General features: G+C 49.1%; 2 protein-coding genes across 2 annotated transcripts; both read right to left on the reverse strand.

Annotated features, from left to right (window-relative positions):
• Window positions 1-4,981: 4,981 nt before the first annotated feature.
• On the reverse strand, window positions 4,982-20,950 carry LOC122388075 (V-type proton ATPase subunit H-like). The gene is made up of 11 exons (XM_043378856.1): window positions 20,734-20,950; window positions 14,224-14,296; window positions 13,655-13,850; window positions 13,049-13,264; window positions 12,488-12,693; window positions 8,166-8,250; window positions 7,661-7,839; window positions 7,072-7,204; window positions 6,725-6,819; window positions 6,192-6,305; window positions 4,982-5,915 (listed from the first exon to the last, which is right to left on the reverse strand). Exons 1-11 carry the CDS (start codon window positions 20,792-20,794, stop codon window positions 5,831-5,833), a joined length of 1,443 nt encoding a protein of 480 aa, XP_043234791.1. The 5' UTR covers window positions 20,795-20,950; the 3' UTR covers window positions 4,982-5,830.
• On the reverse strand, window positions 15,992-20,254 carry LOC122388073 (uncharacterized protein K02A2.6-like). The gene is made up of 2 exons (XM_043378852.1): window positions 16,569-20,254; window positions 15,992-16,125 (listed from the first exon to the last, which is right to left on the reverse strand). Exons 1-2 carry the CDS (start codon window positions 19,971-19,973, stop codon window positions 16,087-16,089), a joined length of 3,444 nt encoding a protein of 1,147 aa, XP_043234787.1. The 5' UTR covers window positions 19,974-20,254; the 3' UTR covers window positions 15,992-16,086.
• Window positions 20,951-24,040: the final 3,090 nt, after the last annotated feature.

Raw genomic sequence — 24,040 nt, forward strand, 5'->3', positions numbered from 1 at the left:
ATGACCTTGTTCTTCAGGTCTTGTCATGCCCTAAATGACGAATACCCAATATCTTGCGTTGGCTATGGGCCTTGTGAGCTTTTGACACCCTAATTTCGTTTTTTTTTTTGCCAGTCTTACCTCCCACCTATCATTGAACATGTTGTTCTGCGATGTATGTACAGATGTTAGGGTCAGGGTCAAGGTCAACCTAGGTCATCTAAAATTGTTGCGTTTTAGGCAAGTTGAATTTACTTTCCGTGAAGTTTCTTTGAATGCATGTTTAGTAAAAGCTTCTCAGTTCATGATCTCATGTAGGAATAGGCAGGGACACACAAACCGATCTGTGCACACATCAGTACATACACAGACATACACAGACATACAAACACATATCATTGACCTTGACCTAGCTTGACGTGAAATGACCACAGCCAGCAAATTAGTCGGATAGTGTGACAAAGAGCTGTTCTCTGGCTTGGCACTAATACGGCAGCGTCATCGGTATATGATGAGTTGGCCCGCTGCTTGTGTAGGTATTTTATACGACATCACCACACCACAATTTTTTTCTTACAAGATTTTAAGCTTCGCGGTCAAGAGCAACAGATTCTTTGGGAAGAGACGAATCCAATGATACCAAATTTTACCTCATCAGGTCAGTCATTGACCTTTCAGGTCAGGTCAAACTAAAGAATGTTGCTGTTTGGGGTCACCGTTGCCCGTTGGAATATCACGTGCGCTGCTCATCATATACCGATGACGCTGCCGTATTGTGGTGCCAAGCCAGCTAGAACCTCTTTGTCACACTATCCGACTAGGTTTTTGCTGGCTGTGGTCATTTCAGGTCAAGTTAGGTCAAGGTCAATGATATGTGCTTGTATGTCTGTGTGTGTCTGTGTGTATACTGATGTGTGCACCGATTGTGAATGTGTCCCTACAGAAAAGCTTTTACCAAAAATACAGTCAAAGAAACTTCGCGAAGTAAATTCAGCTTGCCTAAAACGCAATATTTTTAGATGACCTAGGTTGACCTTGACCATGACCCTGGCATCTCTACATCGTCGAACAACATGATCCATGGTAGGTGGGGTAAGACTGGCAAAAAAGGCCGAAATCAAGGTGTCAAAAGCTCACAAGACCCATAGGCCATAGCCAACGCAAGATATTGGGTATTTGTCATTTGGGTTATGACATCACCTGAAGAATAAGGTCACATCTCCGAAATCAAAAACCACAGAAACTTGAAATTTTCAGTGGACACTAAGAAAGGAATTAGAGAAGCAGCTATACAAAACATCCGGCTTCTAGCAATCAAAATTTTGAGTGCAGAGCAGAAAAACTACCTGGGGGGTGGGGGTGGCAATCACTGCCCCCTAGTGATGGCAATTACGGAAAGTCGGAATACCGATACCAAACCAAATACCAACCAAAACCACGGGAAAATACCGAAACCAAACAAACTTGGGAAACTGAGGGAAATACCAACTTTTTACCGATTTCTTAGCCTCTTATACATTAGTGAGGGCTTATGATACCAACAAAATGCCAAACACATTACGATTGAAATACCAAATACCAAGTTGGTATCGGTTTGGTATCGGTATACCAAAAAGTTGGTATCCGATTGACATCTCTACTGCCCCCCCCCCCCCCCCTATGTGCGGGCGAGGATTAAATAACTTAAATATTAGGAAAACAATTTATTCAAACAGGTATTCCAACAGAGTCCCGCTTTTTATAGGTGACCTCCGATTTATGTAGCATCTAAGTTGCCCAGGGCGCCTCTTATTTGTAGGTACAGTACAGAGAGCCTCCTACTTCGACTACATACTTGCACAGAGAGCCTCCTTTTTGTAACGCTTAGCTTCTGCAGGTCGAGCGCCGGTCTTCTATTGCACGTACAGAGATCCTACTGTTAGAGAGGGCCTCTATTTGTCTAGGGGGCCTCCTATGGTTAATGGCGCCTCCTATTTGTCCAAAGGGCCTCCTATTCGTCTAGGGGGCCTCCTATTGTTCAGGAGGCCTCCTGTTTGTCCAGAAGGTCCCCTCTTTTCCAGCGGGCTTCTATTTTCCAGGGGCCTTCCTCTTTATCCAGGGGGCCTCCTACGTGTTCAGGGGCCTCTTATTTGTCCAGGGGCCTCCTATTTATCCAGGGGTCTTCTATTCGACCAGGGGTCTCATATTTGTGCAGGGGTCTCCTACTTGTCCAGGGGCCTCCTTTTTGGAAGGACCTCCTTTTTATTAAGGGAGCCTTCTATTTGTCCAAGGGGCCTCCTATTCGTACAGAGGGCCTCTAGCTCCTACTTGTCCATGGGGCCTCCTATTTGTTCAAGAGGCCCCTATTTGTACAGGGGTCTCCTATTTGTCCCGGGGGCCTCCTATTTGTCCAGGGGGCCTCCTATTTGTCCAAGGGGCCTGCTATTTTTCTAGGGGGCCTCCTATTTGCCCAAGAGGCCTCCTATTTGTCCAGCGGGCCTCCTACTTGTTCAGGGGGCCCCGTTTTTGTCCAGAGGGCCTCCTATTGGTTAAAGTAGCCTCTTATTTTCCAAGCGGCCTCCTATTTATCCAGAGTGCTCCTATTTTAAGGGGGCCTCCTCTTTATCCAGGGGGCCTCCTTCTTGTTCAGGGGCCTCCTATTTATCCAGGGGCCTCCTATTTGTCCAGGGGGCCTCTTATTGCCCAGGGGGCCTCCTTTTGTGAAAGGGGCCTCCTATTTGTCCAGGGGGCTCCTAACTGTCCAGGGAGGCTCCTTTTGTGAAAGTGGCCTCCTGGGTCTATGGCCTCCTATTTGTCCAGGGGGCCTCCTATTTTTCCAGGGGGCCTCCTATTTGTACAGAGGGCCTCCTACTTGTCCATGGGGCCTCCTATTTGTTCAGGGGGCTTCTTATTTGTACAGAGGGCCTCCTATTTGTCCATGGAGCCTCCTATTTGTCTAGGGGCCTCTTATTTGTCTAGGGCCTCCTATTTGTCCAGAAGGCCTCCTGCTTGTCCAAAGAGCCTCCTATTTCTCCAGGCGTCCTCCTGTTTTTCGGGGGACCTCCTACTTGCTCAGGGGGCCTCCTACTTGTTCAGGGGGCCTCCTATTTGTCCAGGGGGCCTCCCATTTGTCCAACAGGGCCTCCGATTTGTCCAAGGGGCCTCCTATTTATACAGAGATCCTTCTATATGAACATCGGACCTCCGTTTGTAAAGTAGCTGGTGCGTCTCGGGGGCCTCCACTATTGGGGTCCCAAAATGACAATTGGGGTCCCAAATGATCGTATTGGGGTCCCACATGGGACCTCAAAAGTATACAAAGTTACACCCATGCAACGAGGGCCACTATCTGACAATCTATCTGACCATTTTCCGGAGCACACCGGCGCGGTGGATTTCGGTCACCATTCACAGGTCGCCGCCCGGAGCACTGCGCAGGGCACCGCGTCGGTCTCCCTGTCAGCCCCGATGCCTCCCGTCGGCGAGACGCTCTGCTCTTACAGCGTCAGAGCGGACCCGAGCTCTGCTCTTGCAGCGTCAGAGCGGCCCCGAGCTCTGCTCTTGGAGCGTCCGAGCGGACCCAATGCGACGGCAGCGGCGGCCGAACCGGGCTGTAGCAAAGACTGGCGCAGAGACGTGCGGCCCTCGGCCGTCACGGTCCAGGCCGAGCGCAGTGGGACGCTATGATTGGAGCACGCTGATTGGAGGATCCTGTGCCCAAAAGAACTGTGTCACGCCGGCCTTAATTGACAACGGCGAAGTTCAGGGACCAAGGTCGATGCTTTGGGGTCGAGTTTCAACGGCGATGACATATACTCAGCCGAATTACTATCAACTACCGTAGTCTATGGCATCGAGTTAACCCTCGCCCATATTGGTGTTTTGCCAGCCGCGAACGTATGCGGGGGGGGGGGGGGGAGTCGTTAGATCCCCCCTTGCCCGTTGCCGTTTGGCCCCTGATCGAGCTAGAGCTTCGCGGAAAAAACAAGCGTGTTACCCGTGACGAGAGGAAGCCGATGATACTCAATTTTAAGGTCCTAGGTCATTGGTTGACCTTCTAGGTCAGGTCAATGACCCAAAAGTCGGGAAAATCAGTACCTGTTAGAACATCGTAAAATGAGATTGCCATGGGGTTTTCGGGGTGCTGATCGCGTATTTCGAATTAGTTTTGATCACAGATTATGTCATTAAGGCCAGGTCGGGTCAGGTCAGGTCAGGTCAACGCAGTAGGCGTACCCCACCTGGGCGTCTTACCCCACTCTCCCCTAAACGTATATCGCCCTGCCTGCTCCGGCTCAGTGACGCCGATGACCACTGTAGTCCGGGCGCCCCCCCCCCCCCCCACCCGGCTCAGTGAGTTGTCTCACCGCCCTTGTGAGATGGGCAGTGTATGTGCGCGCACTACGCCGCAGCGCAGCGGAAGACAACAATCGAGCCATCACCGCCGGCAGCGGACCGACCGACTGGCCCCCGTCCGCCCGGACTCTGCGCGCGCGGGACCCGGGTACCCAGTACCCACCTACTACAGAGCGACACCGCACTACGGGTGTGTAGCGTGCCGTTGACCCGACGCGACGTTTCAATTTAGAGATGAATCGACTGTGATTGAGCACAATCAGACACGACACTGATACCAGGTCGAGCAAGCGGGTAAGTAGGTCACTTCTATGCAATGAGTTCACATTTGCGAAGCGGACAAGTCTGACAGTCGTCCCAAGTTAAGAGCACATAAGAACGAGAGAAAAGTGAGCTGTATGCTGATAGTAAAAGAGTCTCGAATGTGTCACATAAATTGCGTAAAATAAAGGCACGTGATCGATTACGGCGAACATTGTAAATCAAGTCTCGTCTTGAAACTGCGTAGGACCATACGCAGTCAACTTCTTTCAGAGAAGTCAAGCGTGGATTTCACCCATAGACTCACAGTGAAGAGATCGCAAAGTTGTCCTGGCCATTGGCGGTTTACCGTGAAACGCGCTCTAAATGCATTCATTGCGTTGTTTAGATGACATCCACATTACACTTCCATTTACTGTGCTATATTGCGACATATACTGGCCCGACCATTTGACTACGGATGCACAATACAGTAAGTAGTTACATCACATTCAGCTAATCTCTCAGGGCAACTGACTACTGGCCGGCCCGATTCATTCATTGCACATTGCAGCCGCCCCGATTACAATCAGCCTCTCTGGGAATGTTGCATGGGAATAAAACCCCTCACGGCCGTCTACAAACAACGAATAAAATATAAAATCCAACCAAATACAGCCAGCGAGGCCTTCATAAGACCGTGCGTAGGCAGCGGGTGCATCCGTTATCACGAGAAAAAAGCAGCGGCGACCCCGATACAAGACTGGTGGTGTCGGTCTGTGTACGAGCAGACAGCCGCCGGTCTCTGTTCTCGGCGTGCCCGGCAACAAAACCCGACAGCGGCACCGGCCCAATCTGCCCGCTATCAGCCGGCGCGGCCCCGACAGTTGGCCCTCCCCGGGTGCCGTCGCCCGTCGCCAGAGACGGCGGGGTGGGCCAGCAGCGCGCCGCCGCCGCCGGCCCTCTGAGGGCTATCGGTCGGCCGCCGTGCCGCGCCGAAAGACACAGAGAGATCGGCACGAGCCGAGGAGGGCCAAACCGGACTGAGTTACGTAACCTGTGATAGCGGCGGATACCGGCCGACGAACAGTGGTGGCGAGATACCGGAGGGCGCTCAGTCGCCATGATAACGACCGGCGGACCACGCTCTCAGACCAAGCAGCCCGCGGGGAGGGGGCTGTGTTACACACTACACACACCGCTAACACACTAACACGCCACTGATACACTCACATACACGGGATCGCGGCGGCGAGGCTACTGGCTAAGCAGGGGACTAGCGGGAGGCGAGAGGGTTCTTCATGATATCACTGCCGACTTCGATCTCCCTCTCCTTCGTCATCTGCTTCGACAGGTAGTCCCTGGAGACAAAGACAGAGACAGGCAAGAAGGTTAAATATGCCAACGAGGACATCTGAGCCTGCACGTCAGTATCAGCGAGAGGCATTGCTGTGTATAGCAGCAGCGGAATCGTACATCCTTCCTTGTAGAGCAAACGTGATAGGACCGATCAGTTGTATGAATGTCTGAGACATTTATGACGGTTTAAGAATAAGCTATGAAGTATCAAGGCTTTAAGCATATATTATTGGAAAATGTTAGGGTAATAAAGTATAATACCAGGGAATAGTAATTACCAGTTGTGGACCATGATCTTCTGGACGGTGAGCAGGGCGTACAGGCGCACACTCGGGTCGTCCGAGAGCATCTTGTCCATCACGCGCTGTTTGCCGTCCAGCGTTTCAATCACCCTGTGAGCGCACACACACGGTGGTCGCTCTATCAGGCGAGTCCTTGACGACGTACGCCACTTGTTTTGAATCCCAGTTGAAGTTAGTTTAAACAGTTTGATAGGTGAGTCAACACAAGATACAAAGTTAGCGGCCATCTGAGTCAATCAAAGACATAACTTAGGCTGCCTAAACACGACATAAACAGCTCACAAAGGAAGAGCGATCCGAACGCTTGCATAACGCGAAGTGAAGTATCTCTAAGGACACTTCACTTATCACACCATTTCTCGCCTCTCCATATCATTGATCAAAGACACAACTGACAAATTTCACGCTGAAATCAGTCCCTGTTCTGGCCCCGTCAGGTGACTGCCAGCTGAAGACACGGCGGTGCCAGCTGGCGGCCACCTCGGATGTTGGGGCGGCGCACTACTCACCGCTTCCCCCGCGGGTAGTGTCTGACGTATTCGCCGATATCGTGACAGGCCACGCTGATTACCAGCGGGTCCTTGGAGCTCTGAATCAGGTGGATCTGCCGGGACCGGAGACATGGCGCAGGTAGTGAATCGGCAGTCATGGGTGCTTCAGATCGTCAACTTACAAAGCAGCGCAAATCGTCGGGGAAAACAGCTTCACTGAACTGGCGAGCTGCAGCTGAACAGCGCATATTCCGCTTAACGCATCGTAATAACAACTGCTGATTATATAACCCACTAGTCTGACCGTCCTACCACGTCCTGTCTGCCATAGAATGCCCTCCCTGCCGCCCCAACAGGACACTGACCAAGATCTTGAGCAGCTGGTAATTGTTGTCGTTCAGTCGGCTGGCGTTCTCTCTCCAGAACTTGTCCGACTTGTGCACCAGTGACCACTCCAGCCGGCCTGACTTGACCTCAGTGCTGTACTCGTCAAACGAGCTGGTCGACACCGTGCAGGGAGACGGGTCAGTGGTGCGGCCGAGGGGTCGGGGTGAGGTCAGACGGGGCATCAGATAGTGCTACCGCCGGCTCGACATGTCACAAACCATCCTCACTTCGCAGGCAGTTTACTCACGGTATAAGGACAGCTCAGACAATAACTAAGCTGCACTGGAGTTGAATTTAAAAATCGCCTGCAGTGCATACAGACAGAGTGGGACCACGAACAAGCATATATGAATGGCACTGAAAGAAGAATTCTATAACACCTCTACCTTTTACCTGATATTACCCAGGGCCCACCGTGACTCTTCCGTCAGCTGAGAATAGTCTGATGCCATCTGAGTTCGCAGATCACACGGGTTTCACCCGATATCACAGACCCTCACCTCGGTTCATCTATCCCCTGACACTCGCCTGTTACCTGAGCCTCCTCCCGATGTCCCCCGGGCCCACCTGAGATCCTGGACGCTGGCGGTGAGGTGTTCCGTCAGGAAGCTGGCGTCTGCCATCAGGTCCTCGTCGCTGCTGTAGCGCTGACTGATCAGCTCCAGGTGACGCAGCACCTTACACTGCACCATCTGGATCGAGTTGTCGCGCCTCACACTCGCCTCCTGCACCTTCTCGATCAGATTCTGCCGGCAGCGACAGCCGCTCAGCGTGGGAACGCGAAAACTTTACTTACCCCTTACATGGTCAATTGTGATTTGTTATGCACACTTTTAGTGAAGATTTCAAGTCTGGAGACAATTTACTTACGGCTTTATGAATGCTTAAGTATCGTCACATCGTCGAGGTATCGTCAAATGCTTAGGATCAAAATGGGTCAACGCACAACGATTGGTCACTGTAGCACTTTGATATCCAATACCACCTTGGAATTTCATAACTGATAACCACCGTCAATCAACTGCAATGACTCAGTAGCGGACAATGTGAGCTGTCGCGTTCGAGTAATTACCCGGAATGTGGCGACACACATCCTGACCACCTTCTCCTTCTCTGTGTCGATCAGAATGTCGGCCAGAATCGGGATCAGATTGAACCTGCCGCACACAGGAGGCAGGCTCAGTCAACGGCAGACGAAATTATGAGCAGGGGTGTAGGATCGCAAAATAGGTTGGGGGGGCTGAACCCCGGACGCCGGTGGGGCGGCGACGAAAGGTGCTGAGCGGGGGGGGGGAGGAAAAAACCAGCAGTGGAAAAGGTGTTGACCGGGGGGGGGGGGGAGCGTGGACCATGGTGGTGAAAAGCGGGTCTATGACTTGAGGGATATGACTTAATCTCCCCCTGGATCCAAGTTCAGGCTTATAAAATAAGGCGTAGGTATTTATATTCCGGCTCAACGTTTTGCAACCACATTTATGCAGTGTATTTTCCCGCTCTTTTCAAATGCAAAGTGATGCCACTAAAATGGTATATGTATGCTCTTCTTATATACTTAAGGCTGATGAGAGATTCAATTTCTTGATTGATTCAGTATTTAGATTCCTATCCCCTAGTTTGGCAAACTGTTTCAGGGGTTCCTTGGAGGTACCCCTGCACTTTCCTAAAATCTAGGTACTCTTTTTTCACCAATCACCCACTTCATTTCGGAAGGGTCAAGTTTTTGTGTAAAGATTGTAGACTGTTTAATGGCTCCCTTTTGGCTGTTTCAGGGACCTCCTCGACTATTTCTTGGGCCACGATAGCGGTATCGACAAAGTAGGCGGATTGTGATCGGTAAAACAGGACAGTCACAGAACAATTTCTGTTGTAGTATTTCGCAAAACCCCCGCATTCTGCATATCATTGGAAGCAAAATTTTGTTTTTAAAGTTGTAGGTCGTGTAGCCAAACGAATACCTACTTCCAAAATGCACGAAACAATTGCAGGCACATACCTAGGATTTGGCCAAGGGGGGGGGGGAGCGGAGGATCCCGGGGGGCCTCCTCTCTACAGGGCGCCTCCTCTCTACAGAGGGCAAGGGAGGATCTAGGCGAACGTTTTTGTGGGGGGGGGGGGGTTACAGGTCGGCCGACTTGCCGGGTCTGATGGATGAATTCTGACGACCGGAGGAGGGGGGGGGGGGGCGAGTATGTCGAGATCAAAAGGCATATTTCGTCTTCGTCGTTTCTAAGATGAAGCTTTATCGTTATAAGTCACTCGGCTCAGTAGTTTAAGTTAATTCCACGTATAGCGTCGCCACGGATTTCTTACTGGGGGGGGGGGGCGTATCGACCGACTTAAAAACCCCGAGAAGTTGATATTGTTACCGCACTTTTAGCCTAATGCATTAGTAGCATACAGTAGCGATCTCTGTATTGACCTGTTAACGAACCGGCGGCGCGAAGCGCTGCGAAAGCCGAAAATTTGCAAAAAAAAAAACGTTTGTCAAAACACAGCTCCAAAACACAAATTTACGACCCTTTTAGCATGCTAGTACAAGCCAGAGTTCCTTAACAGTATAGGTAGTCGACTACAGAATGATGTTCCACTTTTCACAGGCAAATATTTGCCTGGAGTGGTAGGCTGTGCCGCATCACACGGGCTGAGTTCACAAATTATAACTTTGTCCTAATGCTCACAATCGACAGGCGCTTAATTGCGTGATAAACGGCACAACTAGCGCTCCAGTCAACTGATAGCTTCTGAGGAGTGGAACACCATTCTGTAGTCGACTATACACTTAGGGAATTTTGATTCAATTTGACAGGGTTGGTGTTATTACAGTCACGACCTTTTTTATTGATTGGTGTATGAATCGGAGGCGCGGAGCGCCGAGAAAATTTGCAAAAGCATTTGTCAAAACACTGCTACAAATCACAAACTTTACAACTCTTTTAGTATGGTAGTACAAGCCAGAGTTCCTTCACACTCCACAGTACACATATGAATTCCGATTCAATTTGACACGGTTGGTTGGTGTAATTACAGTCACGATCTCGTATTGACCTGTAGGTACACAAATTAAAAAAAAATCAAAACACAGAGGGGCCTCCTCTCTAGAGAGGACCACCTCTCTACTGTGGGCCTCCTCTTTTCACAGGGCCTCTCAACTACAGAAGACCTCCTCTCTACAGAGGACTTCCTTTCTACGGAGGGTCTATCTCTTTCAGAGGGCACCCTTTCTTCAGAGGACCTCCTCTCTAGTCTCTACAGGGGACCTCCTCTCTACAGAGGACCTCATCTCTGCAAAGGGCCTCCGGCCTCCTCTCTACTGAGAAAGTCCTCTCTACAGACGACATCCTCTCTTCAGAGGGCCTCCTCTCTTCAGAGGGCCTTCTGCTTTCAGGCGGTCTCCTTTCTACAGAGGGCCTCCTCTCTACACAGGGCCTTCTTTCTACAGACGGTCTCTTCTCTACAGAGGGCCTCCTTTCTACAGAGGGCCTCCTCTCTACAGAGGGGCCTCCTCTCTACTGAGGAGTCAGAGGGGCCCTAGCGGTCAGACACAGACACTAGCAGTTATTCACAGGAGGCCCCAGGAAGTAAGAAGGACCCTAGCTGTCAGGCTGGTCAGAGGCCCTGAATATCCTGACGTGATTTTTGGGATTCCCTTGAATTTCTTTCGCCTCCGACGTGATTTTGGCCCCCGTGGCCTTCGGCCCACGGGGGCCTCCTGAAAACCCCGAGGGGGGGGGGCACCCCGTCCATCTTGGGTACATCCCTGAACAATTGTCCTCATCGTTCGTCCTACCGTCCGAGTTCCACCCACATGGCCTTGCACCCACCCCTAAACAAACGAAACGAAGCTGTCAAGTGTCGCGCCTTTGTTTTGTTGTTTTTTCTGCTTTCTGCGCCGCTTTAGCGTGCGTTCGGCATCCGGAAAATATCGCTTCGATATTCTCAGCCGGAAAATTATTGGTGGGTGCCTATCTTATCATGTCTCTCTTAACATGTCTCGTTATCGCGATACTGAACGTATTTCCCTGATTATCCGGATGCCGAACGCACGCATAGAAACATCCAAAGGTTTCGTGCAAGGTTTTGTGCTGTATCGTCAGCTTATTATGCCTGCGATGGCGTCAAATTCCGTAAAAAGGATTTGGCCTTCTTCTGAAGGCGAGACCTAAGAGATATCTTAGAAAAAAGATGAAAAAACAGTTAACAGTTAGTGAATGTGCAAATTTCTTTCACCAAATCCATTTAAGATAATGCCAGTTTATTTTTATTCATTATGACGTTATTATTTTAAAGATTTGACACAATCATAAACATAATCAGCTGACGATATTTCACCGGCCTTGATTTCACCTCTATTTTACTGATTTTACTCAAATTTTACTAGTCTTGTTACAAAAACGGTGTGACAACGTTCGGGGGGTGAGATAACCGTTCTTGGAGTTCTATAGCCTTGCGTTCTTGTAAAATACCGCAACCAAAGTTGCTTGGTGACGCCTGCTGCACTGGCGTCCTAACAAACATGTTGACCAATTGATTATTTCAGGCTTGCTAAAACCACAGTTGATTTTTGTGTACCTTCCTGGTTTGGTTTTGCTAGTATGTTCTTTCTAATGACTCGAAAGTCATTTTATAAATTAAATTTACTCCCTCCATTGCAATGCACATTTTCAAAGCCCCAGTTAGTTTTAAGGCCAAAATTGGGTAGTTAGTCGTAAAGCTGAGAGGCGCTTTACCCAGACTCCAGAGATGCTTTCTAATCGGACCAAACCAAACCAAACCTAACCAAACCTGACCTAAACTCACCTACAACCTACAACCAAAAACCTGCAACCTAAAATCTACCACCTAAAACCTAAAACCTACACCCTATAGCCGTACCTACAGCGCATCTCCTTGGTTTCAAAAGAAGTGTGACGCCTGCTTTACTACTGCCCAAAATTGTAACTTTGCCAAGTTGAGCTTTCTTTAATTTGCCAGTATTTTATAATGTTGGGGGGGGGCTGCCTGGCAAGTTGAGGGGGCTGACCAGCAGGTTGGGGGGGGCTGAAGCCCCCCCAACTGTATAGGATCCTACGCCCCTGATTATGAGTCAGACGATACGGCAAGGGCTGACAATCGGGAAGCTCACAACAGGGTGGGAAGGCTGTAATGTGTGAAATGAGTTAATAAGACGCCAAGCGGAACAAAGAAGACGAGGGGAACAAACAAAACATAAACAGTACAGGGATGGGTATTGACGTCGTCCTATTTTGCACTTTATCCTTTTTGAAACGAAGTTATCATACATATTTAAAAATTCAAGGCGTGTTACAGGTGACATAGACTGCAGACAAGCCAGAAATGGTGTCATTCAATGCCGACAGCGTGGCAGTTCTGGTGGGAGAGTGCAGAGCCACTCACTTTCCCATCTTCTCGGCGATATCGCTGTTGAATGTGAGGACCCAGAGGCAGAAGACGAGCTGATACTGGCACTGGAAGTTGACGCCCGAGCTGAGCACCGATAGCAGTGTGGACACGCCGTCCACGCGCAGAAACGCGTGTCGGTACTCGTCGACACGCAGCAGCAGCTGCAGACAGCGCGCGATCGTCGGAATATACTGGTTGTTCTGTGGAGGCACAGACATTGAGACACGTCAGCGCATGGCCAAACTGCAAGCGTCGCCTATTTCTGATCCAGGGCAGACAGGCAGAATCGGAGCACGTGGTATATTGACCAGAATCTACATGTAAAAACTATGTCGTTTTACGGTTATCGCATATGTTCATATCAACGCACATATCACAAACATGTACGATTGTACGCATTACAAAGAGTCAGCGTAGTCCGATTAAACTAATTGAGCAGTTTATGTAACAGCTGCCTGTCAGGACACTAAAGAGTCCGCCTGTTTGACTGTGGACCACGTTCAGCACCTATCCCCGCTCGCTGTCCTTCCCCGCCGCGGGCGGGATGCCACTGACCGGCCGTTTCAGCTGGTCCTTGAGCCAGGTGAAGTAGAACTGCAGGTCACCGCCGTCCATCAGCTGGCGGCCGTCGCAGGCCAACCGCGCCAGGATCCAGGCCGTCAGGTTGACGCTGATGTCGTCCGGACGGTTCAGCAGGTTCAGGAACGGCGCCCAGACGCTCTCGCGCTTCTTCTTGGCGTAGTCGCGGAACACGCGGCAGTTCTCCTTCTCCTGCGGGGATCCGGACGAAACGGACTCAACAACCGGGACCTGTGTGGGGATTTAGGTAATATGGAGTAGCAGTTCAGAGCTCCCTTTGCAAACTGGCGATTTGGGGCTTAGTTCGGGGACTCCGCAGGTCGAACCCATTCGATATGAACCACCGACATAAGTCTTGCAGGGACTTTGCGGTATATAAAAAATCAAAGTCAACTCAAGAAGCACAATTCACGTTAAAGTAACGACCAAGCACACCCATTCTCGCATTATGAAGAATGGTATGACAAAAATAAGCAACGGATCAACAGCAAAAACACTCTCAAACGCCTGCATGACGGTTAGGACGTGGGCATCACACAGGGTGGGAAGCATCAAAACGAGACATGATCCCCAGAAACCGACCGTGAGCATGTCCTCGATGAGTATGAGCAGGTACTGGATGGTCTGGTCCTTGCAGATGTGGCCGAGCAGGTTGAGAAACGTCTTGGCGCACTGGTGGCCGTGCTCACGCAGGATGGCGTTGCGTTTCTCCGGGTTCCCCACGGCGTTGTCGTAGGCCAGGATGAAGTTGTAGTCTTCCTGGCTGATCATCTGAGACCTGCGGAGGTGGATGGTTTGAGACTAAATATGGTCGTTCTAAGCAGGATGAAGGGATTGGGAAATGGGCGGGGCAGCTGTCCATGTTGCTGAGCCTTATGTGTACCGCTCGTGTCGATAGTATCGCTCAACATAAAGAAGCTTTCTTGGAGCCATGAAAATCCTTTCCAGAAGTGCAAGGTGTACAAAAGACATCAAAAGCATTGCCAAAACATCCAACTACATTGACTAGGTGACAAATTTCACCAGTCAGCTGCAATTTAAAGAAAAGAAATAGGCTGTGAGCCTGTGATACATCAGTCAGTGTCATGTGTATTGTGTATGACATAGATCCACTGAACTCAAAAGTGGCCTGCTCCTGCATAGGTACTCACTGTAGGTAAGACTGCCAGTTGACTTTCTGGGCCTTGATCTCTGCTGCCTGGACCTGCAGCAATCCGGTGCATTCTGAAATGAGAAATGTACCATCTTATGTTAGATGTCGTTTGCGTCAAAATCTGTCAATAACAAGAGACTAATTGCAGCATTTTCTTTGCAACGCTAAGTGAAGATCTTACAGTTAACATATGAACTAGAACCAAGACAGTGACCCGGTAGAATTATATTTCGCAGGTGTGGGTTTCCATGAGCTTTAAAAATAAATTCTGAGGCATGGGGCAGGAGTGAATGAACGTGCATTTAAGTGATTATCGGCGAACACGAGAACTCGAGTGACTTTGGGGGCCAGCGACCGGTCGTCAAGGGAAACAATAGCGACGGTGTCGCCGCCTGGCGATGAAATCCGCGGTGGTTGGTCAGCTGCCTAATCTAGCCACCAGGTGGCACTACGTTCGCATGAGTCACTATAAATGCAACAACAGTGATTGCTCATTCAAGACAACCAAAGTTATTCCTGAACCATGCAGGAGTGCAGGGGACATATTCTCAAAAAGTTTATTTATTCACAAAATGATCATTGGATATTGCTTGCTTATGTGCTGCAGTGCAAATGAAAACAAGCCTTTTCTGATATACCTACCTAGTCCTACATAGTTGTTTTTAGGCAAGGAAAACAGCAAAATTTCGCCAATGTGGGATGCTGCAGAAGGGACCGAAGCCCTTGGCCCTTGCGCCTTGCTTGTACTTCACTAATTGTCAATGGCATATTTTGCTTTTAGCTATTTACACCAATACAATGGCATTCCACACTGCAAGTCTGCAAGGCATGACAATGTTGACGAGAGCTTCTCAGTGCTGGGAAAATCTGTCAGTGTGTGGTGTTGAGATTTGCTAGAATCCACACCACTACAGTGTAGGCCCTTACAGGGAACTGTGCTATGTCTTTGTGCTGGAGCATCTTTGTCTGAAAAAAAAAAATAATGCATAAGGTCCTGAGACATAACTGGGTCAGCCTGGCCAAAGAATTCACTTTTATACACTTTTGCCATATCACAACTGTGGGTTTGGACATGCAGCAAGAACTATAGGATTTGTTGACTGCAGGCTGATGCGGATTTCCAGCCAGGTTGGCATGGATTTGTCACCCCAGCTTGAGTGGTCAGTGCTTCATTCACCTTGTTGCCATGCTTTGACTCTGGATTGCATTCAATAGCCAAAAACCTATTGAAAATTATTGATAAATATTTTCCGAACTCTCTGCCCCCTGCTGTGGTCTATGCTCCCTCTGTCAACAGCTTTAAGGGCAGGCTTGATAAACACTGGGCTCACGCCAAGTACACCTTACACTTCAACGACTGATGCAGTGACACACTGACACATAGCTCGTCATGTCTGTTGTGTATCGAGTGGTCAGTACTTTCCTTATTCTGCTACTTCCGATTGTACTTCATGCTTTTGGCTGACTCCAAAGACTCCTTTTTACTCAGAACGTTTCTTCCATACTACACAAGGCCAAGAACCACAACTTCCAAGGTTCTCCATATGAGGCACACTCTCTAAATCCAGGCAGAGTAAATGACGTCACAAGAGACATCATCCTAATACACAACACTCCTCCCCACTAAACAACACTTTACAGGTTCATGCGCACTACAGGTTTACGCTCACGCTGGGGATGAGTGCGCAGTTCTGGGGTCTTCCGGATGACGTCCGCTGGACGTGCCCTAGGACCTACAGTCTCTTGTTCAGTGTTCGCCTTCGCTGCTGACGCTGCTTCAGGTGACTGTGTTGCAGCGATCCCATCTTCCTCCAGCACGAGCCCGCGGTTACCGGTTGAAGTTACCGACTGTTCCACAGCGCTATGCAGTGGCGGTCCATGTTCCCGCTGCACCGCTGGTGCGTCTTGCGCTGGGAGATTGCAGTGCTCAGACGGATTGATCTCCTGCCGCAGATTAGTCACTGGAGGTCGGACACCTGGCAGACAGACAATCTGATCGATGTGTCGACGCCACACTTCGTCTTGCACTTGGACTAGGTAGTGTTTACTGCCTTGACGTTCGATGACGTCTCCCTCCCTCCATTTCTGTGCACCTCGGTAGTCGCGGACCAGGACTGATTCGCCGACTTCGAGCGTTCTGTCGGTTCCCTTCTGTGATCTTTCTACTTGTTCCTGTTGCTTCTCTCGAACTTCACTTGCGAGGTTGGGCTTCAGGAGGTCCAGGCGGTTTCGTAGCGGCCTGCCCAGCATCAACTCCGCCGGTGTACGTCCTGTTGACGCTTGTGGCGTACTGCGGTACGCCATCAGGAAGTTCGGGATGTTGACCTTCTTGCCTTTTGAGGCCTTCAGCAGGTTCTTCAGACAACCCACTGCTCTTTCCGCAGCTCCGTTAGTGGACGGCTTGTACGGCGCTGTGACACTGTGCTTGATTCCGTTCCTCTCCAAGAACCCTTCGAAGTCCTTGCTGACGAGTTGTGGACCATTATCCGTGACCAGTTGGTGAGGCAGTCCCCACCTAGCGAACAGGTTCAGCAGGTATTCAATCGTCTTCTCTGTTGTGATGGTCTTCATTGGAGCGATTTCCATCCACTTCGAGTAGCTGTCGATGACAACCACGTAGAATCTACCTTCCACAGGACCAGCGAAATCTAGATGTATCCGTTGCCAGGGTCCCTTGGCATACTCCCATGGGTGGAGATCTCCGCTTGGTGGCTCTGCTCGCTTTTGCCAGCAGCCTTCGCAGTTCCGGACTTCCGCCTCGATCTGCTTGTCCATGTTCGGCCACCAGACGTGCATCCTTCCGAGCTGCTTCATCTTCACCATTCCTTGATGTCCGGCATGCAGCTCGCTCAGCACTCTGGATCTCAGGTTCGGCGGAACCACGACGCGACATCCCCACATTAGACATCCGCGCTCCACGGTCAGTTCGGTTTGCCTCATCTTGAATGGTTGTAGCTCTTCATTTACGGCTTCTGACCAGCCGTTGTGCACGAAGTGCATCACCTTCGCCAGGATTGGGCTTCTGGCCGTCTCTCGTTGAATCGCTGCGGCCGTCACCGGACTTAGCGACTCCAGTTGTCCGATCAGACAGACAGTGCACTCGTCTTCTGGTGCTTCTGACTTCAGCACTGAGCCTTCTCTCGGTAGACGTGAGAGCCAATCAGCTACTGGAATCTGTTCCGACTTCCTGACTTCCACAGAGAAATCGTACTCCGCCAACTTCATCGCCCATCTCTGGATCCGTGAGGCAGCCAACGTCGGCAGCGGCGCCTTAGGTCCAAAGACGTGAGCTAGCGGCTTGTTGTCCGTTACGAGCTTGAAATGGCGCCCGTACAGGAACTGCTTCAGTCGCTGAAATGCCCAGACTACACAGAGTCCTTCCCTTTCTATCTGAGAGTATTTCCGCTCGTGTTCACTCAGCGATCTTGACACGTACATGATCGGCCGCTCATCCTTCCCTTGAACGAGTACGGCGCCTAGTCCTTCTGGACTAGCGTCCGTGATCACCGTCACCTGCTCCGTCACGTCGAAATGACGCAGCACTTCCGTTGATGACAGCTGTCTCTTGATGCTGTTGAAGCTGGCTTCACACTCTGCAGTCCACTTCCATTCGCTGTCTTTCTTCAGGAGTTCATTCAACGGCCTTGCTGTCTTCGAGAGGTTCTTCAGGAAGCGGTTGTAGAACGTGACAGCACCGAGAAACTCACGAACTTCTTTCTGGTTGGTGGGTGCTCTTGCGTTCAGCACGGCTTTCACACGTTCTGGATCTGTTCTGATGCCCTCGGCTCCTAGCCTGAGCCCTAGGTACCGGACTTCCTTTGTCAGAAACTGACATTTCTCCTTTTTCAGACGCAGACCGTGTGACTTCATGATCTGCATCACTTCGTCCAGTCGCTTCAGTGCTTCTTCTTCAGTTCTTCCTGTGATGAGCATATCATCCAACAGACACTTCACTCCAGGCACATTCTTGAGGATTCTGTCCATTTCCCTCTGGAAGAGCATTGGACTTGACTTCACCCCGTATGGTAGTCGCAGCATACGGTGCATCCCCCATGGTGTGTTGAGAACACAGTACTCCTGGCTTTCTGTGCTGAGGGGCATCTGCAGATACGCTTGGGAGAGGTCAATCACTGAGATGTATCGAACCGGTCCCACTGTTGCAAAAATGTCCTCCATCTTCGGCAGCGGGTGCTTCGGCACTTCCAGGTTTGGGTTCAGCGTTACCTTGAAATCTCCACAGAGCCTTACTGATCCGTCCGGCTTTGGCACGACTACGAGAGGCGTGGCCCATTTCGGCGTTGCATCCTCTGACGTCAGTTCTTTTGTCACTCCAAGTTCCACCCATTTTGACAACTCTTGCTTCACTTTGTCCGCGAGACCATATGGCACAGGTCGTGGTGGCTGGAACACTGGTTTGGCATCCTCTTTCAGCTCTAGATGAGCTTCAGTGTTCTTCATCTGACCCAGCGTACCATCAAACAGCTCTTCATTCCTCTGCAGAACATCTTCCAGCTTCCAACGCATTGTCTTCTGAGATTGCATACTTCCCACCAGCTGTTCCCAGTCCAGTCTGATTTCTTTCAGCCAGTTACGTCCCAGTAGTGGAGGTCCATCTCCTTCCACCACATGCACTTCCAGTTCCTTCTGGTTTCCTTGGTACACTACTTCTGCATCTGTGACACCCAGCACAGGGATCTTGTGCCCTGTATATGAGGTCAGACGACATCCAGCTTTCCGCAGACTCAGTCCAGGAAGCACACTGTCTGGCATCAACGTCACTGGGCATCCTGTGTCAACCAGGAATTCCACATCCTTGCCATTTACGGACATGCTCACCTTGATCGCCTTTGACTTCTCCCTGCTTGCTTGATACACACAATAGTTGTCTTCCTCGTCATCTTCTACTTTGTCACCTTCATTACAGTTCACCCTCACTCTCTCTTCAGCACTCGGGTTCCTGCACGCAGCTTGGAGATGACCCGGCTTTGAACAGTTGTTACATCTGACATGTTTCGGCACTCTGCAGTCTTTTATCAGATGGTTACCTTTGCCACATCTGAAGCATTTCCTTTCATCTTCCCTTTGACTGCTTTGCATCATCTTACCTCTTGCATTTTTCATCTGGTTTTGCTGCCCTCTCACAGCTTCATCCTTCTTTGGCTTTCTTTCTGCCTGCTTCCAGTTGACCTTGTTCACCTTTTCATCTTTCCTTGATGCTCCTTCCTCTGACACTTCCATCTTCCGAGCTTGCTCTCGAACAGTGGCATCTGTCGACCATATAGAGATGGCTTTGGTTAGAGTCAGCTTTTCTTCCTTAAGCATGCTCTCCTTTACTCTGGATGAGGGACATGTTGCAACCAGCTTATCTCTCACCAGGTTATCCACTTCATTGACATCAAAGTCACACTTCCGAGCTTGAGTTTTCAGCTTTGCTACGTATCCTTCCACTCTTCCGCCTTCGTACACCATTGTGTTGAAGTGATGTCGCTCAACTACTGCGTTTACTTTTGGCTTGAAGTGCTTCTCCAGCTGATCTTTCAACTTTTCATATGCATTTGTCCCTTCCCCCTCTGGCAAAGTATCGATAATACCTTGAACATCAGGTCCGAGAAGGTGCAGAACAATATTGACTTTCTGAGAAGCAGTTTTCACATCAATTGCACCCATGTAAATTTCCACTGATTTGATCCATGTCATGAAGTTTTCACCTTCCTTGATACTTGGTGGTGGAGGCAGACTAACAGCCATAATTCAGAAAATATCCAAATCGACAAATACTGGCGCACTTCCAACTCGAGATATGCCCTTAACCTTGAAATGCGACAAACTTTGGCGCGACACGTGCTGCGCCTTACAGATGCGTCTTCGGGACTTTAAATCGCGTATTTTACCTTCGTCGCCATTTTGTTGTGTATCGAGTGGTCAGTAATTTCCTTATTCTGCTACTTCCGATTGTACTTCATGCTTTTGGCTGACTCCAAAGACTCCTTTTTACTCAGAACGTTTCTTCCATACTACACAAGGCCAAGAACCACAACTTCCAAGGTTCTCCATATGAGGCACACTCTCTAAATCCAGGCAGAGTAAATGACGTCACAAGAGACATCATCCTAATACACAACAATGTCCAGATCCAAGAGGCCGAAAGGACTTCCTAAATTCCGCATACTATAAGCATAAGTAAACAAATCAAGCAAAAATAATGGAGTCTTGATAATAATTGGCTAACACTAAATATATTGTAAATAATCATGGTTTCTCACACTTCACAAACCAAAGAGGGTGCATTTCATTGTGGCAATAATTATTCATCTATACCAATACAGATTTGTCAGTGATTATAGGTAACACCCGGAACCGAAATATGAAGTATTCTTTTAGGCTGTCTTTCGCCCATTCTTTATCCAATTAGCTACCTATTACCTATTATTTAGCTACGATGCCAAATGCAAAAAGGCAACAACCATCTCAATTCATTGACAAAATCACACAACAAATATTTACGTACCACCAAGGTCGACATTATCTGGTAGCGTTGCTAAAATATTTTCAATGGTTTTGTTGGCCATTTCTCTAATATTCAATTATTATTTAAACGTTAATCAATCCACCTTTGGCCCAGAAACACCCTAATCACGTGCGTGCTTGGACATGTGGCTTGTGCACAATCGATCCACAATCCTGATCCACAAACCAAAACAGAGTGTGGATGGTGTTTGCGCCAAAAAAGAAACTTTCTCGCCAGATATGTATATTGTATCGGATCGGTAGAAATCACGTGCAAATACTTGCGTCATTTTCGCTTATAACATGTGTGTAACTAAAATGCTTACGTTCTCTCTGCTAATTAATTGCTTGCTGTGTTTTTGTCTATAGCAGACAGCCTTTAATACAACAAGCAGTTTCACTCAGGAACGTCAAGTATAAGGAAGAATAATGTTGTCTGCTTCTACTGAAATCGGATGGGCAAATGAGGATGGTATAATTTGGTAGCTGAATTTGAAGCCTTTTGAAGTTATTTTCCTCAAGATTACTTTACTACTCCTGATTTTCCTGATCGGCCACAAATCCCTTCACCGTCATGTAAGTAATTGGCAAAGTAACCGGCGCCGTAAGGAGTGGGTGATGAATGTTTGAACCTAACCTCCTCGAAAACATTATTTTCACCACTGGATAGTTCCTTTTATGGCCTAAGCTTTCCGATGAAGCCAATCAGCAAAGCTCATTCGGTCAGGGGTGTCGTTTTCCGAAAATGATTGGTAGGGCCCAAAGGCGGCGGCCGGCCATATGTGACGGGGCTTAAAAGGTAGGGTACCCCCCAAATCTGCCTTTCTCATCGGATTTCGGCCACTGATTTTTCGCCCTGGTCATTGACAAGACAAACCAAAATCTAAAAAAAAAAACATTTTGAAAGTCTAGGTCCTCAACGAGCTCCATGCACAAAACGTGCAGTTAAATAAGCAGTTATAAATTTTAATAGTGTCGGAGGAATGCACGCCATTCTGAAAGAGGCCCACGCCGACTTAACCCGCGCCGGGCCGGTGCTCTGAAATTCCGCGCCGGGCCGCGGGGGGTGTTTGAACACCCCCCTTCTAACTCGGCTCCTGGGCCACGTAGCGACACGCGGTAAGCGGCAATCGAAAGAACGTCAAAAATAAGGACGAAAACATTTCGGCCATTTTTGGGGTCAGGTCATTTTTGGGGCAAAAAAGCGCATTCGATAGCCCTTTTACACTCCCTTCTGAGTAATGTTCTCAGATTTGACCTCAGGTCAACGGTTTAGCCTCCAGAGGGCAAAAACTCCAAAAAATAGCCGTTTTTACGAAAAACGTTTTTTTCGGCAATAACTTTTGACTCAAAAGAGCTATGACATTACTTTTGCCAGCATCATGTTCCTCTCGTCGAGACGCGTCGAATGAACTATAATTTGACCTTGAAAGGTCAACTTGAAAATTTGACCTCAGGTCAAGGTCATGACCTGACCGGAAAAGGTCATGTTGCATATCAGTCGATCCGCAACGTCGAGCCGAACACATCTAAGGCGTTTTCAGCGCTCTAGCACGCCTCTATCAGAAGTTATCATCGAAAAGCTGTTAGATTCTGCTCGTGACCTGAGATGACCTCGGGGACATAACGAGGGGTCACAGTTACCATTTTCTGGTTCAGTGTGTCTATTTTACCTACATCTCGATGTTTGAGAGTGTCTAGAATAGCGTTCGTGCAAAACAGGCGCTTTTCAATTTTCTCACATTGACTTATAATGGAGAGGCCGCAAAATTGACCTGACCTTAGGTCACCGATATCAAAATTCCGAGATATGCATTTTATAGATAGTGTTGCTCTAATCAATCGCTGAAAGTTTCAAGGCAATCGTTCAGTCGGTGTAGCTATGACGAGCATTCTTATTTTTTCTGAGGTGAGGTCACTTGGCGTGACCTGGTGACCTGACCTAAGGTGACCTGAGTCTGGAATTTTTACAACATGTGCGGAAAAGATGCACAAACAGGTGTGCCAAAAACGGCGGCGCTTCGCGCCGCCGTTTTTGAGATATCTGCGAAAAACCGCAAGGGGGGGTGTTCAAACACCCCCCCGGCCCGGCGCGGGTTAAAAGCACGGCTGTGCTGAAAGGGGCCAGGAACGGTTTTGATGGCCCAAGCCGAATGAAAAACACGGCTGCGGAGTGCGGGGCCAGGAACGGCTTTGAAGGCCTTCGCCAATTGCAGGGTTCGACAGACGACAACTAACGAGGTCTCGAAACACCATAATAGTTAGAAAGACCTGCTTGCCAAAATAAAAGGATGACAGTACGAGCCGGCATTCAGAAAGTTACATGCCCGACCATGAAGAAGTAGAGAGATACATCATCGACTTATAGACCAAAAAGTTCATTTATTCAAATAACCACCGCTAAGACAAACACATTTCGCGCAGCGCTTCGGGAGAGCCCTCAAAGTCTCCATAATCAAGTGGGTTTTGGACCCATCCCACGTCCAAGACGGCTGCTTTAGTCTCCCTGCAGTCAGCGAAGTTGCCACTGCTAATTTCCTTACGAGGGGCGTTCAAAAAGTTCCCGGCCCAACCATGAAGGAGTTGGAATTTCGGCCTGCAACGCGGTGTGTTCAATGATGTGTTATTGGGATGTCCACTGACGTAGCCATTAACCAATCTGTTCTGTGATTGGTTCAGGCTGCTAATTAATCGTAACATAGTTTGCCATTCCCGGTCAGAATGGGCGACGCCCAGAAGAGAACAGTGATTTGGTTCATGTATTGCAGAAAAATGCACCAAACGTTATTCACGAAAAGCTAGTGCCAACACATGTCGAGGTTTGTCTTTCTTACAGTAGCGTCAAAAAGTGGGCATCTCTGTTCAATTTTAGTCAACAGATCATTAATGGTCACCCCCGCAGTGGCCAGCAATCAACAGCATTGACTCAAGAAAATATGAAACATAAGCACTTCTTTGTGAAAAATGACAAATGTTCTGGTCTGGAACAACGCAGCGGAAGCGGAGGTGTCTATCAGGTTCCTCCAAGCCATTCTTCGACAGCGTATTTATATGTTTAAGATCTCTACAAGATGCATCCCCCGTTTGCTGACTCCAGAGGAAAGGCAAACTCGACAGGAGGCGTAACGCGAAAATTTTGGCCCCTATATCGAAGGTCCAAAAGAGTTCATTGAACTACTTGTTACCGTGGAGGGATTGTGGGTGTCACACGTTGACCCTAAGGGCGTGACCGAGTTGCACAAGTGGAAGCACACTGAGTAAAGGCCACCAAATGTGTGCGACGTGTTTAAGTCAGACGGCAAGGTGAC

This window comes from Amphibalanus amphitrite, unplaced genomic scaffold, assembly GCF_019059575.1.
Source record: "Amphibalanus amphitrite isolate SeventyFive unplaced genomic scaffold, NRLGWU_Aamphi_draft 000307F_arrow, whole genome shotgun sequence".
NCBI classification, from domain to species: domain Eukaryota; kingdom Metazoa; phylum Arthropoda; class Thecostraca; order Balanomorpha; family Balanidae; genus Amphibalanus; species Amphibalanus amphitrite.